Source organism: Vigna unguiculata, chromosome 10, assembly GCF_037176805.1.
Source record: "Vigna unguiculata cultivar grain cowpea cultivar isolate G323 ecotype 2 chromosome 10, ASM3717680v1, whole genome shotgun sequence".
Lineage (NCBI taxonomy): Eukaryota > Viridiplantae > Streptophyta > Magnoliopsida > Fabales > Fabaceae > Vigna > Vigna unguiculata.
The window spans coordinates 42405446-42419358 of record NC_140801.1 but is presented as its reverse complement, the minus strand read 5'-3'; the positions used below and the strand labels follow the sequence as shown (position 1 = coordinate 42419358).

The following is a 13913-nucleotide window of genomic DNA, read 5'->3' as shown; positions in this document are numbered from 1 at the left end:
TTTTCTTCTTTCTTTACAAGTAGGGATGTACCTGTAAAAGAAATTCCAACGTTCAAGTCAACACAAAGTTTTCTTCAAAGTCAAATCGCACTTTAGTTAGTAATAAATTGTGTACCTTAAATTGTAGGATCCACTTATATTTATAATAATTATTTGACTCTTTGACTTACCTTAATTACTTTGTTGGTTTATCGGCTTTTGGATCTCTAATTGATAGTCTTTGGGCTTGTTCATACAGGCCCAATTTCCATCAATGACCATCAATGAGTTTTTCATTGAGAATTCCCTTGGTTTTGTCTAAGTTGTTTTTAGGGTGAGAGAGAGTCATGTATATATCGATTTACCGCCATGTTACCTTATTTTGGCATTCGCTTATCTTATGGCCGCTTACTTTGCATTGGTTAGTTACTTAGGATGTTTTTGGCGCAATATTTGTGTAGTCGACTTCTTATCTCAACCTTAGGGTTAGTTGGAGGCCAAGGGGTTGACTAGTTTTCTGTTATTACAAATGCAACGCGTCCTGCCGGGAAGTAACCAACCTTGTTTGGCTTATGTGATGTGGGAAGTACGTGACATATCTTCATTTCTATTAGTTTGGGAAGTACTTGGCTTATCTTGTGGTATGGAAGTATCCGACCTATCTGGCCTTTATAGTACATCAACCCCTCAGCCTTTTGCACATTTATTTTTGCTAAAGGTTCCTACGTGTACGACTTATTTTGTGGTATGAAGGTATTTGACCTATCTAGCCTTTTCAACACATCAACTCCCCAACCTTTTACACATTTGTTTTTGCTACAGGTTCCTAACCGAATGGCTTTTCCATTTGATATACATTTTACATTTTTCAACAAAAAATTCCTATTTTCTTTATTGTACTTTTAGCATTATTTTTGAAGAAAATTTCCTATTTTCTTTGGTCTATTCCCTTTATGTTATGGTAGCCCCCAGCCTTGAGGAATGTAACAATGTTTTCTACCTTTTATTGGTGTTAAGTTTCTTGAATAAAATCAACTTGTCCATAGCTTTTATCTTGTTTAATCCTCAAGTTTATGTTTTTTTTTTTGCATTATTTTGTATTTTAATTATTTTATGCTTTTTTTACTTCTAAACTCTATTAAGAGTGTGTGAAATAAGTCAATAGGAAACAATTTTGGCAGAGGAAAACATGCTGGATTTCAAGGAAGCATGATTGGACAAGAAAGATTGATTTTTAGACAAATACACATGTCGGGGGCACCGAAATCATGCCCAACATTGCAAACATGGATAAAAGACTCACCTATAGGTATATACTGCCTTAGAACATCCCTCGAAGGCTAAAAAACCACCATTGGGTAACAGGATGACTATTGGGCGAGCTGGTAGCTCGCTGGGCGAAAATGACAACACAAAATTGCAATATTCGAGTCGTTAGGCGAAAATATGACTTGCTTAGCAAGTTAGAAGTCACAAAGCATCAATTTTAGGCCTCATTGGGTGAGAATGAAGTCGTTGGGTGAGAATGTCAACCCTAATACGCAACTATGGTTATTTAATCATGTTTCTATGAGAGTTTTGGAGCATTCCTCATTTTCATGAATAGAAACACCTTAGGTGCTTGAGAGAGGCTCTTGGAGGCTGTTAGGGGTGTTGGGAAACTCTCCCTTCTCATTCTTAGGTCTACATCTTCATCCATGGAGGTTTTACCCCTTTTGGGTTGGAGAGAATGATGGGCTACGAAATTGGAGGCATAGATACGAATGAGAGGTGCAATTGGAGCATGAAACAATTGTCAATAACCGTGGGAGAGAGATTGCTTCTACTTTATGGTTCCAACTTCTTCCCTATTTTTCAATTTTGTAAAACCCTTGGTTCTCTACCATGGAGAACAATTTCTATTTGTTGAGATTAGATGTAAAACATTGAATTCTTATGTAAAATTGTGTTGTTAAAAAATATATATTTTTCCAATTCAAGTTAGTGTTTGATTTCATTGCTTAATGCTTGATGTGGATTGTTCCTATGCTTGGTTTATGATTCTTGAGGTGTTGAAATTATCTTTAGAATCTAGACTTGAAATTGAATACCTAATGGATGCTTGTATTTAGGAATAGAACTTGGTTCATTAATAATCTTAGACTCTTGAAACTAATGCATGATTTCACTTGTTGAGGATTCAAGGGATTGGAACTTGATGAATGATCATAGGCTCAAAGGCCGTAGGAGTAGGATTTAAGTATTATTGTGAGTTGATTTTAACATGAATATGAAATTGAGATAATTTAGAATGCATGAGAATGAAGTGGTTGAAGTATAATCTTGACAAATTGTAAATGCATTATGTTAATTTCTTGTTATACACCACCTGTTTGATAAAATACCAAAAAGAGTTTCTTAGTGTTTTTGTAAATGTTGTGTTTAATTGAGTTGTGAATTCTGAGAGTTGTCATGCATTGCACAAGTCCATTAGGAGAGAACGATAAAATACACATTACTTGCTATGTGCGACCGATACATTTGTCGTGTTGGTTTTTCAGTAGCAGGTAATGACGAAGAGGTTTAAATGAAATTGATGGGATGTGTGAAGGTGTTAAAGGTGGAAGGTTTTAATGTGAGGGGGTAACTGGGAATGTGCAGAGTCGCTCTGTAAGTTGTGCTGGTGTGACGTTTCGCAAAGTGTAATGATGGTAGTGGTTTAGGTGGGAATGGTGAAAATCCTTCAAGTATCATCTATAAATAGAGGGTCATTTGTAAGGGTTGGGTTTGTGTGAAAGGAAACGTTTGTCTATGCTACTGAGATATCTTAGTACGAAATGAGTCTTAGTGTCGTCAACTTCAACTTACGTAAGGTATGTCTTGTAGTAATTCTAGTGAAGGATCTATAGGGGGTTCAGGTATTCAGAGTATTTTTCCCTTAACCTATTCATTGAGTGATTCATTATCTAAAATAGGTGGAATGGTTATAGAAATCATTTCAGATAATAGGGAAGATCTGGTTGAAGAGTTAGTCGAGAATGACTTGTCGCATAAAGGAGGATACAAGTGGGTGTCAGTAGTGGTCAGGGGGCAATTTTCATTAGATAGGTGGTCTAGGATCTTGAATTCATTGTTGCAAAGTTTTTGTGTGTTCGAGAAGGGTATGCCGTCAGATATAGTGTCATTGCAGAGGGTAAGTGTTATAGATAACGTTTGTCATGGTCGAGAACAATACGACGGGGATTTCTTCTATATGTACATGTGTCACTTCGTGCAGTTACATATTTGGCTGTCATTTTATGATTTTACCATGGGGGTACTTCGATTGTTTAATGTTTCGCCAACTCAACTACGTCCCAGTAATTAGGTGTTTTTTACACACACACACATGTATGTTTAATTCTTAATGAAGCAAGTGTAAAATATTTTTTTAATGGCTAGTTAGGATAAATGAATTTTACCATGGTCAATAAATCAAGAACATGTCATCTTGTATAAAACTTGCTTATTTAAATCCCTAAATTAGAACATTCAATTATAAAATAATTTAAACTTAAAAGAAAATATAATCGATAACTATGCAATAATACTTATAATTTAGTTCCAAGATTATATTATAAAACAGAATAAATAATATATATATATATATATATATATATATATATATATATATATAATATTTAGGAATAGAATATGTTAAAGAGATGGGTTAGGGACACCCCACCCAATAAAATAATATGAAAATATTAAGTAAAAAAATAAGATAGAATTAGAGACGTCTCATGTAACATCTCAAAATTTAGATCAAAATGTTTTCAGGATGTAACACCTAAAATTTTGTACATTATTTTTCATGTATAATATATCTAGTATAATAAATCAAGAACATGTAAATATATAAATATAAAAATTATGAATATTCAGGGAATCAAAATTAATTAAGTGTTTACAATTAAAATAATTATGATAAAATAAGTTATAAAACTTATAACATAATATATGTATAAACTACAGGAAAATATTTTTTCTAATTAATATATATATATATATATATATATATATATATATATATATATATATATATATATATATAAACAATATATAAAGAGGATTCCTTCTTTTTTGTCCACATTTTAAAATATCAATTTTACCCTTTAAAATATAATTATTTATTAAATTTTTGAAAATTAACCATTACTTTTACAAACTTTTTTTCTCTATTTATCAATAATTATTCTCTCATATTTTCTTATATATTTTACTTTATTTTTAATAAATATAATTTTATTTTATATATTAACTTAATAATATTATATTATCACCACCTATTAATATAATATCACGCAAATATAAAAAATGCGTACACACAGGCGCACGACAACGCCTGTGTGTATGCTAGTATATATAATTGTAATACATTAAAAAGGAAAAAATCACGTAAGAATAACTAAAGTCTCTCTTTCAATTTTTTCTTCACATGCATGCATCAACAGTGGATAATACAAGATAAGATGGACAACAAACATTTAATGTCATGTTAATTTTAATGTAATGCAAGATAAAAATCTTGGAAAGCCTAATCTCTAACTAACCAGATTAACACAAGGAAATTGAAACAAAAAAAATAGTGCATTCTAAACTAAATGCAATGATTGCAAATGTTATTATAAATATGGATGAGGTAAATGAAACGGAAGAAGAGAAGAGAGACAATAAGAAAAAAAGAAGCAGAGTCTCTGCGAGCGTGAGAAAAGAAAGAGGAGAAAAATAAATTACAAGGATCATCTTCAAACTTTTCAGGCATATCTTCTATAGTTAAGGTAAGGGGATGAGACATTGATAATTTTATATCTTTACTTTTATTATCTTTTTATCTCTTCATAATTATTTTTATTCTTATATTTTGAGATGTTGCTAACCTCATTCTAATTTATATTTAATTCCCGTTCTTATTTATTTATTTATTAATATTTATTTCCTATTGTGCACTGATCCTATTTATTCAATTTATATTTATATTTATTTATTCATTTATATTATCTCCAGTCATATACTGGTCTTTATGTTTATTAAATATTTATTTTTAGTTATGCACTTATCCTATTTATTTATTTATACAATTACATGATTTAATGTCAAAATAAAACTTATGATAAACAAAGATTTGATTATTGTAGTTGGAGATATAACCTTGGGATTAAATGAGTAGTTAGTACTCAAGATGAAGTGTCCTTGCGTTACTTTGTTGGTCATGGTGAGACCCATTTATCTTGACTAGTTACTACAAAATTAATCAAAAATCTTTATAAAGTATAATAAAAATCCAAGTTTTATAAAATTGAAAGAGTTTTCAATTTATTTTATTAATACATGCTATATTTTTATGTGATATTTGTTTTACTTTCCTATTTTATGATTATGTATAAAAAAATCTTATAATCTCATCGTAGATGGTTGTCCCTAACATGTCTGACCCATTCTTTGTCAGTATCGTAGTAGTCCTTCCAATAAATGCATGGCAAAAAAATGCGGTCAATAATTCGGTAACATTTAAAGGAACGAGAAATTCTACCACCGCTTTCCTAACTACTCCAAATGCACGGGTTATCCTTGAAGGACAAATTGGAGTCCATTTTTATTCACACCAAATAGTTCAAGTGAATCTTATCCATAACCTTTTTACTCCACATGTTTGAAGGCTAGAAAGAGACGGTAGGTAAGAGTGTGTGAACTTATATAAAAAAGTAATAATAACCTAATGCATTGTATTTTGAAAACATTTGATTGTAAATTTTTTTATTTTTTTATGTTACAATTGATTTGGAAGATTTACTATTTAGGGTTTTCATTTGTAAAGTTGTTTAATTTGAGGATTATTGTTAAACCCTTCTTAGGTAAGGATTTCATAATGAAATCTCATTGCAAAACCTATGGAGTCTTGTGAGCAGTCTAATTGTTGGCTGCTGGGAGAGGCCTCATGTGACACATAATTTGTTGCTTGACTCTCACTTACCTTTATCGACTTACCCTATAAGGTTGTTCGACCCATACAGTATAGAGGAAAAAAGAAAGCGAGAAGAAGAAAATAAAAAGCTAAATTATTCTTTTGGTTCTATTTTTTGTTGAATTGATATAAGTAGGTTCCAATATTTTTTTTTCTTTTTGTTTCAATTAAGTCCAATGTTTTGAATAACTGATTCAATTAGTTCCTTTATGTTAGATTTATACCAATGTCATTAAAGATTTGTCATATCAGTTCGTTATTTTTTTTATTCTTTTTTTTTTGAGTTTTTTTCCACATGTCAAGTTCGTATTATGCCATGTGGTAATAGTAGTATGACGTGACAATCTTAGTGTGACATGACACTATTAGTATAACATGACACCAATGTCACAATCATTGTCTTGTATTCAATTCAATTTTTTTTTATTATTCAACTCAATTCCTTTTTTTAAAGAAAAATGTTGTTTCTTTTACAAATTAAAACAAAATTTATTTTTGTATTGATGTTATATTAATGTTTTTATTAAAATTGACATTTGTACTAAATATTCTAAAATTATTTTTATACCAATTCTAATAATATTGTTAGATTCTATTTAAATAAATTACTTATAATCTTATAAAAAAATGGATTAATAATATTGTAATTCAAAATAGGCTTAATACCTAATTTCATCCTTTAATTTTAGTGGAATTCTCATATAGACCCATAGTTTTTCATTTGTCCAATTTAGTCATCTAGTTTTTTAAAAACGTATTAGTTGGTCCTTTCCGTTAATTTGATGTAAACGTAGTTTAGATTTTGTTGAGATGGCATAGTATATATGAAAAATTGACACCTGTTTAGAATATCAGTGGAAGTCGTGGTGGTGATGTGCCATCCCTTTATGAAGGAACATTTTGAACGTTGCCCTAATTCATTGAACACCATCTATAGGTTAGGTTTTCGATGAGTCATGGCTAGGTCTGTGTCATCTTCTTCTTGTTCATGCAATGCCTCAACGATTCAAAATCATAACATCCCCTCTAGTGGATCTGGGTCAAGGTGTTTTGCGATAACCCCAATTTGTAATTGTAGAGAGTTTGTAGTGTTAAGAACGACAAGGACTGTAAAGAATGGGGGAAAACAGTTTTAGGGTTGTCCCAACTATAAGGTAACGTTAATGAAAAATTTGTTTTGTTTATTGCTGTGGTTTTTGTTAATGTTTTTGTAACCATGAGTTTATGTTTTTTTTTTTTTTTTGTGAATAAAAGAGTGGAAGCTCAGATTTTTTTGGATGCAATTATTTCAAATGGTGCATTGAAGATGTTGGTGACCAAAGGGATTCTACTATTTTTAGATAGAGGAAGAAGATATGTAATTTAGAGAAAGATATTAAGGTGTTAAAGAAGTGGGTTAAACTGTTGATATGGTTGATTTTTATTTTTGGTATAATGAATGTGATCCTACTATCAATGGTAGTGAGAATTCCATGAAGAAAGAATGGGTTGTATGAATTTAACTCTTGTAATGTGATTGTGTATTCAAAAAAGAATATATTATGGACAATATCATTGAATAGAATTTTCAAATTTTGGATGATGAAGTCTTACATTATATCTTTGAATATGTTTGGACATTATGTTTGGTTCATTCAAACAAATTTTTTTACACACCTTGTGGAACAAGTTCAAACAAAAATTAAAGTTTTCCTATATTGTGGTTTACGTAATTAACCCGCGAATACAAATCAAAACAGTGCAGGGGTGTAACTTTAGTATTTGTTCATGCAGATTCTAGTTTTCATCTGGTATGCTGGTGCACATTCTCCATATGCAGTAACCTAATGCTCGGTAATTTTGCTAGTGCACTTAATGCTCTATAATTTTGCAAGAAAAGGACAAAACCTATAAGACTTTCAAGCATTATGCACTCCATATGTTCTAATTGCATCTATGAATTCAGCCTTGTTCCCAAAATAGGTTCCAACATCCCATTCATAATCAACCATGCTTTTTGGCATGGCAAAGGTTGGAAAATGGCCATAACTTTGTTTGTCATCCTTTGAATCATTATCACACACACTGCCCAACTCTTCTGACTCCCACTCACCACCAGACCAACCTGAATCATGATGACTAACTTCCTCATCCTCTTTATCCATTACTTCTCAGTCAAAACCAGCCTTGGATTTCCCTTTTTTCCTCTTTCGAGAGGCACTCCTACAAGGCACACTAACATCATCATCATGTTCTTCATGAAGGACTTCCACCTCCCCACTACCCTCCATTACATCACTCTTACCATGAACATCTTCACCAACCTGAACCTCCACCTCAACCTGAACCTGACTGACACCCTTAACCCCACCCTCAACCCCACCTTCAACCTCATCTTCACCCTGAACTTCACCCTGAACCCCACCCTGAACCTCAACCTCAACAGCAACCCGACCTTCACCTTCACCCTCCCCTTCACAATTATCTTGAACATTATCTTCCACTGGATACTCTAAGATTTCAACAATCTCAGCTGCATATATTGTGTGTATAACAAATAAATAGACTTGACCCCATCGCTTGCCAATATGGACCATGTCCATTGCACCAGTATCATCGCACAATAGGTGGAACTTTTTACCCAAAAAAGAACCCAGACCTATAGCATACCACAATTCCTTAATATCCACACATCCAATTTGCTTAACTATATCTACTACCTCAAAGTAACTCCATCTATCTGGGTCACAAGACCACGTACTTGTATTGCCAATATATTTCAATGCCTCATTATTAACAAAATGACCACCATGGTGGACCACCATTTCAAATACATCGTTTGACATTTCAACCTATATATACACAAACAATAGTTACCTTGTCAAATATGCATGCCCACAAAATCAAGACATATTACAACCCATGCCCCCAAAATCAATAAGACAAAATGTATAAACGGGGGACCACAATCAAACCAAAAAGAAGTGCGTGGTGGGCCTTAAACAATAATACAATCCACTACCCACAATCTGATAAAGCACGAATAAACACAACACAGAGACAATGACACAACAATAGTAGGCAACACACATATCAAGAACGAGAACCCATAAATAGAAACCCAAAATCGAACAATGAAAAACTTAAAGCGTACCTTTCACCACCAATGCACAGAACCTTCCAATGCTCTACCCTCGACGAAGAAACTCAATCTCTACAATCACTATCACATGATGAAATTAAAGGAACACATAAATTCGATGACCAAATATGAAGGAAAAATCAAAGAAAGGGAGAAGAAATCAATGCACCTTCAAAGAACGACAACAAAAAATCTTCACGAACGACAAAACCCTAATCGCTTTCTTCTTCCACTGAGCATGACGCTTTTTTTAATACTTACTTTTCATACGTTTTTCACTTTGAAAACACTTTCCCAATTAATAAAATATTAATTTTCCTACTTGTCTTAAAATTTGCTACATATGCAGTCCTATTCAATATTCTGTTGGTTGCTCTAGTCAGTAATTTAGACTTAATTGGATCTTTTTTAAAAAAACTAGAAGATTAAATTGGACAATTGAAAAATTAGGGATCTATTTAAAAATTCCACTAAAAAAAATTAAAGGACGAAATTAGATATTAAGTCTTCAAAATGCTCACTCTCTTCATAAATGATACTTAAAGTTATTTAATAAATATAATAATATCTATAAATCATACTTTTATTTTTATATATATATATATATATATATATATATATATATATATATATATATTTTAAATAGTGTTGTTCAGTTTGTGAGAAGTTCTTTTTATTTGGGTTTATTGGAAAAAAATCAATTAATAGATTAAAGTGGTGAATTATTTTTTCAATATTTATGCACTAATTAAAAAAAAAAATTGTAATGGTTTAGAGAGAGCAGAAGCTGTGCGGAAGACTCTGAAGAGGTTGTTGAGTTTGAGAATCTGAGAGTACCACACCGGAGAAACCGTGAACAAGAATTGTGCAACCGTGAAATATAAAACCCTGCTTCACCATTTGCAATGGTAGGACCCAAGCGCCACTTCCTCCCTCTCGTTCTCATCTCCCTCGCCGCCTTCATCTTCTACACCTTCAACCACTTCTCTCTCTCGCCAGCCATTGCTGAATCAAACCACAGATCCACTTTCCCACACCCGATTCCAACCCTAATCCATCCCAATTTCAATTTTGTTATCAACGTCCTCGCTTTCAACCGCCTCGCCTCACTCTCCCGCTGCTTACGCTCCCTTGCCGCCGCCGACTACCTCGGTGACCGCGTCCACCTCCACCTCCACATCGACCACTTCGCCTCCTCCGACAACGCCTCGACCGTGGACCCTAAGCTCCGGGAGGCACGTCAGATCTTGGAGTTTGTGGACGCGTTCGATTGGAAGTTCGGGGAGAAGGTTGTGCATTACAGGACGGGCAATGTGGGCCTGCAGGCCCAGTGGTTGGAGGCCTGGTGGCCCACTTCCGATCACGAGTTCGCCTTCGTGGTGGAGGATGACTTGGAGCTCTCTTCGCTTTACTATGAGTTCGTTAAGACGGTGATTCTCAATTTCTACTACAATGCCTCCAATTATAGCCCTTCCATCTTCGGGGTTTCGTTGCAGCGAGCAAGGTTTGTTCCAGGTACCGATTTCTCTTGTTTGCTTATTCATCACTGCTTTAATAATATATGGAACTTCTCTGTTGTTGCTGGTGAGGTTTAGTTTACTTGTTAGGCGAATCTGGTTGTTGTGTAGATTGAAGTCATGTGTTGTTTCGGTTAGATATATCATTTAGCTTAGTTCATCATTGCTCTCTGTTTTGCCCACATTTAAAAATACCCATGCGATTCTCAACTTTGGCTTGTGTGATATCATGATTTTGAAAATGGATATGATAAACTTAAGATCTGTACAAGTTCTTTGAAAATCAACTTCGTGTAACTTATGTCTATTGTGTTTGATGTCTTCAATGCTGTCTTATTGTGTCGTGTTTAACACTCACACGATACGTGTACTTCCCTAAAGTGTTGAATTTAAAAAACATTTGTTTACGGCTCCGACATGGTTCCAGCTGAATGCTACTGAGGGCAAACAGAGTGATTTTGTAAGAATTTAGAAAGTAAGACACGGTGTAAGTTTCACATTTACATTTTGTGTTTCCTCTTCTATATTGTATTTAGAAGAATCTAATCTTGTTTGATGATGGTGATCAACAAGGATTGAAATATCTTAAAATGAATTGGATTCTCTTTTCACTTTTTAGATTTTATGTAGATGACTTAGATCCTTTTTTTATATGAAATTATGTGTTCAGATTTTTACAGATAATTTTGAATATAATCTTGATTATTAATTTAAATAATTTATAAAAATGTTCAATATGTATTTGTGTCTAGTGTTCGAGCTTCGTAGGTTATATGGTTGTCATGTAGTTGTACTATGCTTATTCAATACACTGTTATTGTTTATTGATAATATAATTGGTTTCTTACCTCAGGTAAACATGGAAACAAAATACAGTTGGATGACAAGACAAGGCTTTTCTTATACCAGTTAGTTGGCACATGGGGTCAAATTCTCTTTCCAAAGCCATGGAAAGAGTTCAGGCTGTGGTATGACGAGAACAAGGCAAAGGGCAATAAACCATTTCTTGAGGGGATGGTAATAAAATGCTTTTAAAGAGAAAAACATCAGTTCTTTACTCATGTAATTCTCAATTTTGTTCTTTTATACATGTCAGCAGTTCAGTTCATTCCTAATTTTAGTTCTGAAAATTTTTCCAGGTGTCTACGGGATGGTATAAGAAATTGGGAGAGAGGATTTGGACACCTTGGTTCATAAAGTTTATTCAGTCCCGGGGTTACTTCAATATATACACAAATCTTCTGCATGAGAGAGCATTAAGTGTTTCTCACAGAGATGCTGGAGTAAACTACGGGAAAACTGCTGGACCTGATTCTACATTAGTTGAGAAAAGATATATGGACTTCAATATTTTGGAAATGCAACCTTTGAGTAGTTTAAAATGGTTTGATTTTTGTTTCAGAGAAGTGCATCCTGGAAAGGTTGTCACAAACCTAGAAGAACTTGGATTGTTGCTTCACTATCGGCAGAAGCGGGATAGTGTCTTCTTAGTAAATCTTTTTGGGGTATCGGATGCTATAGCAAGAAACTTACTCTGCCACTTCGAGAGGCTAAATATCAGGAATTATATACTTATGGGCCCTCCATCTGACTCCTTATTTGATCTGGCAAGGAGGGGACATCCTGTAATTAATGTTGACCAATTTTTAAGTAGTGTTGGATTGTATAAACTTACTTCGGAAGGTTCAAATTCTGAGACCATCAAGGGTATTTTGGCAAAGATCTATGTAATTAAGAAGTGTATCGAGAATAAATATAGCACGTGGGTTATGGATGGGAACATGCTTCTCACTTCAGACCTGTTTTCCGAGTCAGAAAATCCCAATGACGACTTCTTTGTAGCGAACAATTTTGAACTCTTTTATGCTAAAAGCTCATCTTCTAGTGAGAAAATCTGGGTTGATGGATTTGTTTCGCAGATTGTAGCTGAGGTGGAGTCTTTGTCAGGAAAAGATTCAGAAGCCCATTATAGGTTAAGCTTTGTGTACATTGTAACAAAATTATTGGAACAGAAAGGTGCGAGGATTGGAAGAGTTGATGAGAGTTCTTTGGCCACGAAAATTGGCTCTGGTAAGGCGAGCGAATCTTTTCGTGGTGATAAAAAGTTGGTTTATTGGTCAACTGAGATGGAGCTGGATTCAATTCGGAAATGGTTCAAAGAGTTGAATTTGTGGAGTATAGACAATGATTTGTCTTGCACCGCGGTGGTATGTCATAAATCATAGCACTTTATGGCACCCAGTCTTTATACATCTTATTTTTTAACATCCAATGAGTTGGCCAAGCATGATGTACCTGTGAAGCTTGCTATAGACTATGCAATGGCTTATACTATGGATGAGGTTGACATAGTTTTTGTTGGGGCGAATGGAGTTGTTGAAAGAGGTGGTATGATCAACATGATTGGGACTTGCCAAAGTGCAATTGTCGCCAAGATTACGAACAAGCCAGTTTATGTGGCTGCTGAAAGCTACTAGGTGCGTTTGCTGGCATCTTTCTGCATAGTAGTTATATTGATCAGTAAGAATTTGATTGGAATACACTATTTAACACAGTAATTTTTATGACTTAAGCACACGAAGTGAGTTTAACTCAAAATTTTAGTGTTTAACATGGTAATAGTAGTTATATTCCTCCTCAGTATTTCACTCTGCTTTTCACTGATTTAGGTGTTCTTACTCCATCAGTGCTTAATGATGAACTCATCCAGTTATACCTGTAGCTATCCCGGTATAATTTTCTTTCTATTCTTTTAAAATGTTGGCCTCACTTCAAGATTGTGTTGTGAAATAATTTTGTGACAAGCACATGCATTAGAATCATGACACCTTCAGATTCAGAATCATCGAAAGGCTAACTAGATTAACATCTTCAAATTCTCAGAAGACTGTATATATTCCAAATCCATTTCCATGAAAAACTTAACCTATTATTAGATGTCTTACTCTGAAGTCATTTATACCCCTTCTTTTCTGAGTACATTTTAATATCATATCCTTCTTTGAAGTTTGAATAGAGATTCAAACTTCTTTTAACCAATTCATTTATATATATAGTTAGTTAAACCATTAACGTGTACACTTAAAATTGTTTTTTTTTTCTCAAAATCATAATTAATTAATAATTTAAGAAAACAGATCAATCTCTTTTATTAATATTTATTACATTTTTTTAGATTTAAAGTATTTGGCACTTTGAATATATAGTACACATCACTTCTTAATAAGAGACAATTGTATAAGATTTTAGAATTTGGTATTGAAAAGTGTACAGGAAAGATATGGATCGAATTTCCAAGTCTAATATAAATTAG

General features: G+C 33.3%; 1 protein-coding gene across 2 annotated transcripts; it reads left to right on the top strand.

The window, feature by feature from the left end:
• Positions 1-9843: 9843 nt before the first annotated feature.
• On the top strand, positions 9844-13571 carry LOC114165683 (transferring glycosyl group transferase). 2 transcript variants are annotated; one of them, XR_003599754.2, is made up of 4 exons: positions 9844-10598; positions 11454-11617; positions 11740-13077; positions 13270-13571. XR_003599754.2 is itself a non-coding variant. In XM_028050249.2 (3 exons), exons 1-3 carry the CDS (start codon positions 9989-9991, stop codon positions 12823-12825), a joined length of 1860 nt encoding a protein of 619 aa, XP_027906050.2. In that variant the 5' UTR covers positions 9844-9988; the 3' UTR covers positions 12826-13248. The 2 variants fall into 2 exon arrangements, 1 of the variants encoding a protein (XP_027906050.2); XM_028050249.2 differs by lacking the exon at positions 13270-13571 and having other exon boundaries at positions 11740-13248.
• The last annotated feature ends 342 nt before the right edge of the window (positions 13572-13913 follow it).

Bases quoted from the DNA above. Each gene is read 5' to 3' on its own strand.
- LOC114165683 (XM_028050249.2), top strand. From the start codon at position 9,989: ATGGTAGGACCCAAGCGCCACTTCCTCCCTCTCGTTCTCATCTCCCTC. The intron at 10,599-11,453 runs GTACCGATTTCT...TTCTTACCTCAG, and splicing joins GCGAGCAAGGTTTGTTCCAG to GTAAACATGGAAACAAAATA. The intron at 11,618-11,739 runs GTAATAAAATGC...AAATTTTTCCAG, and splicing joins AACCATTTCTTGAGGGGATG to GTGTCTACGGGATGGTATAA.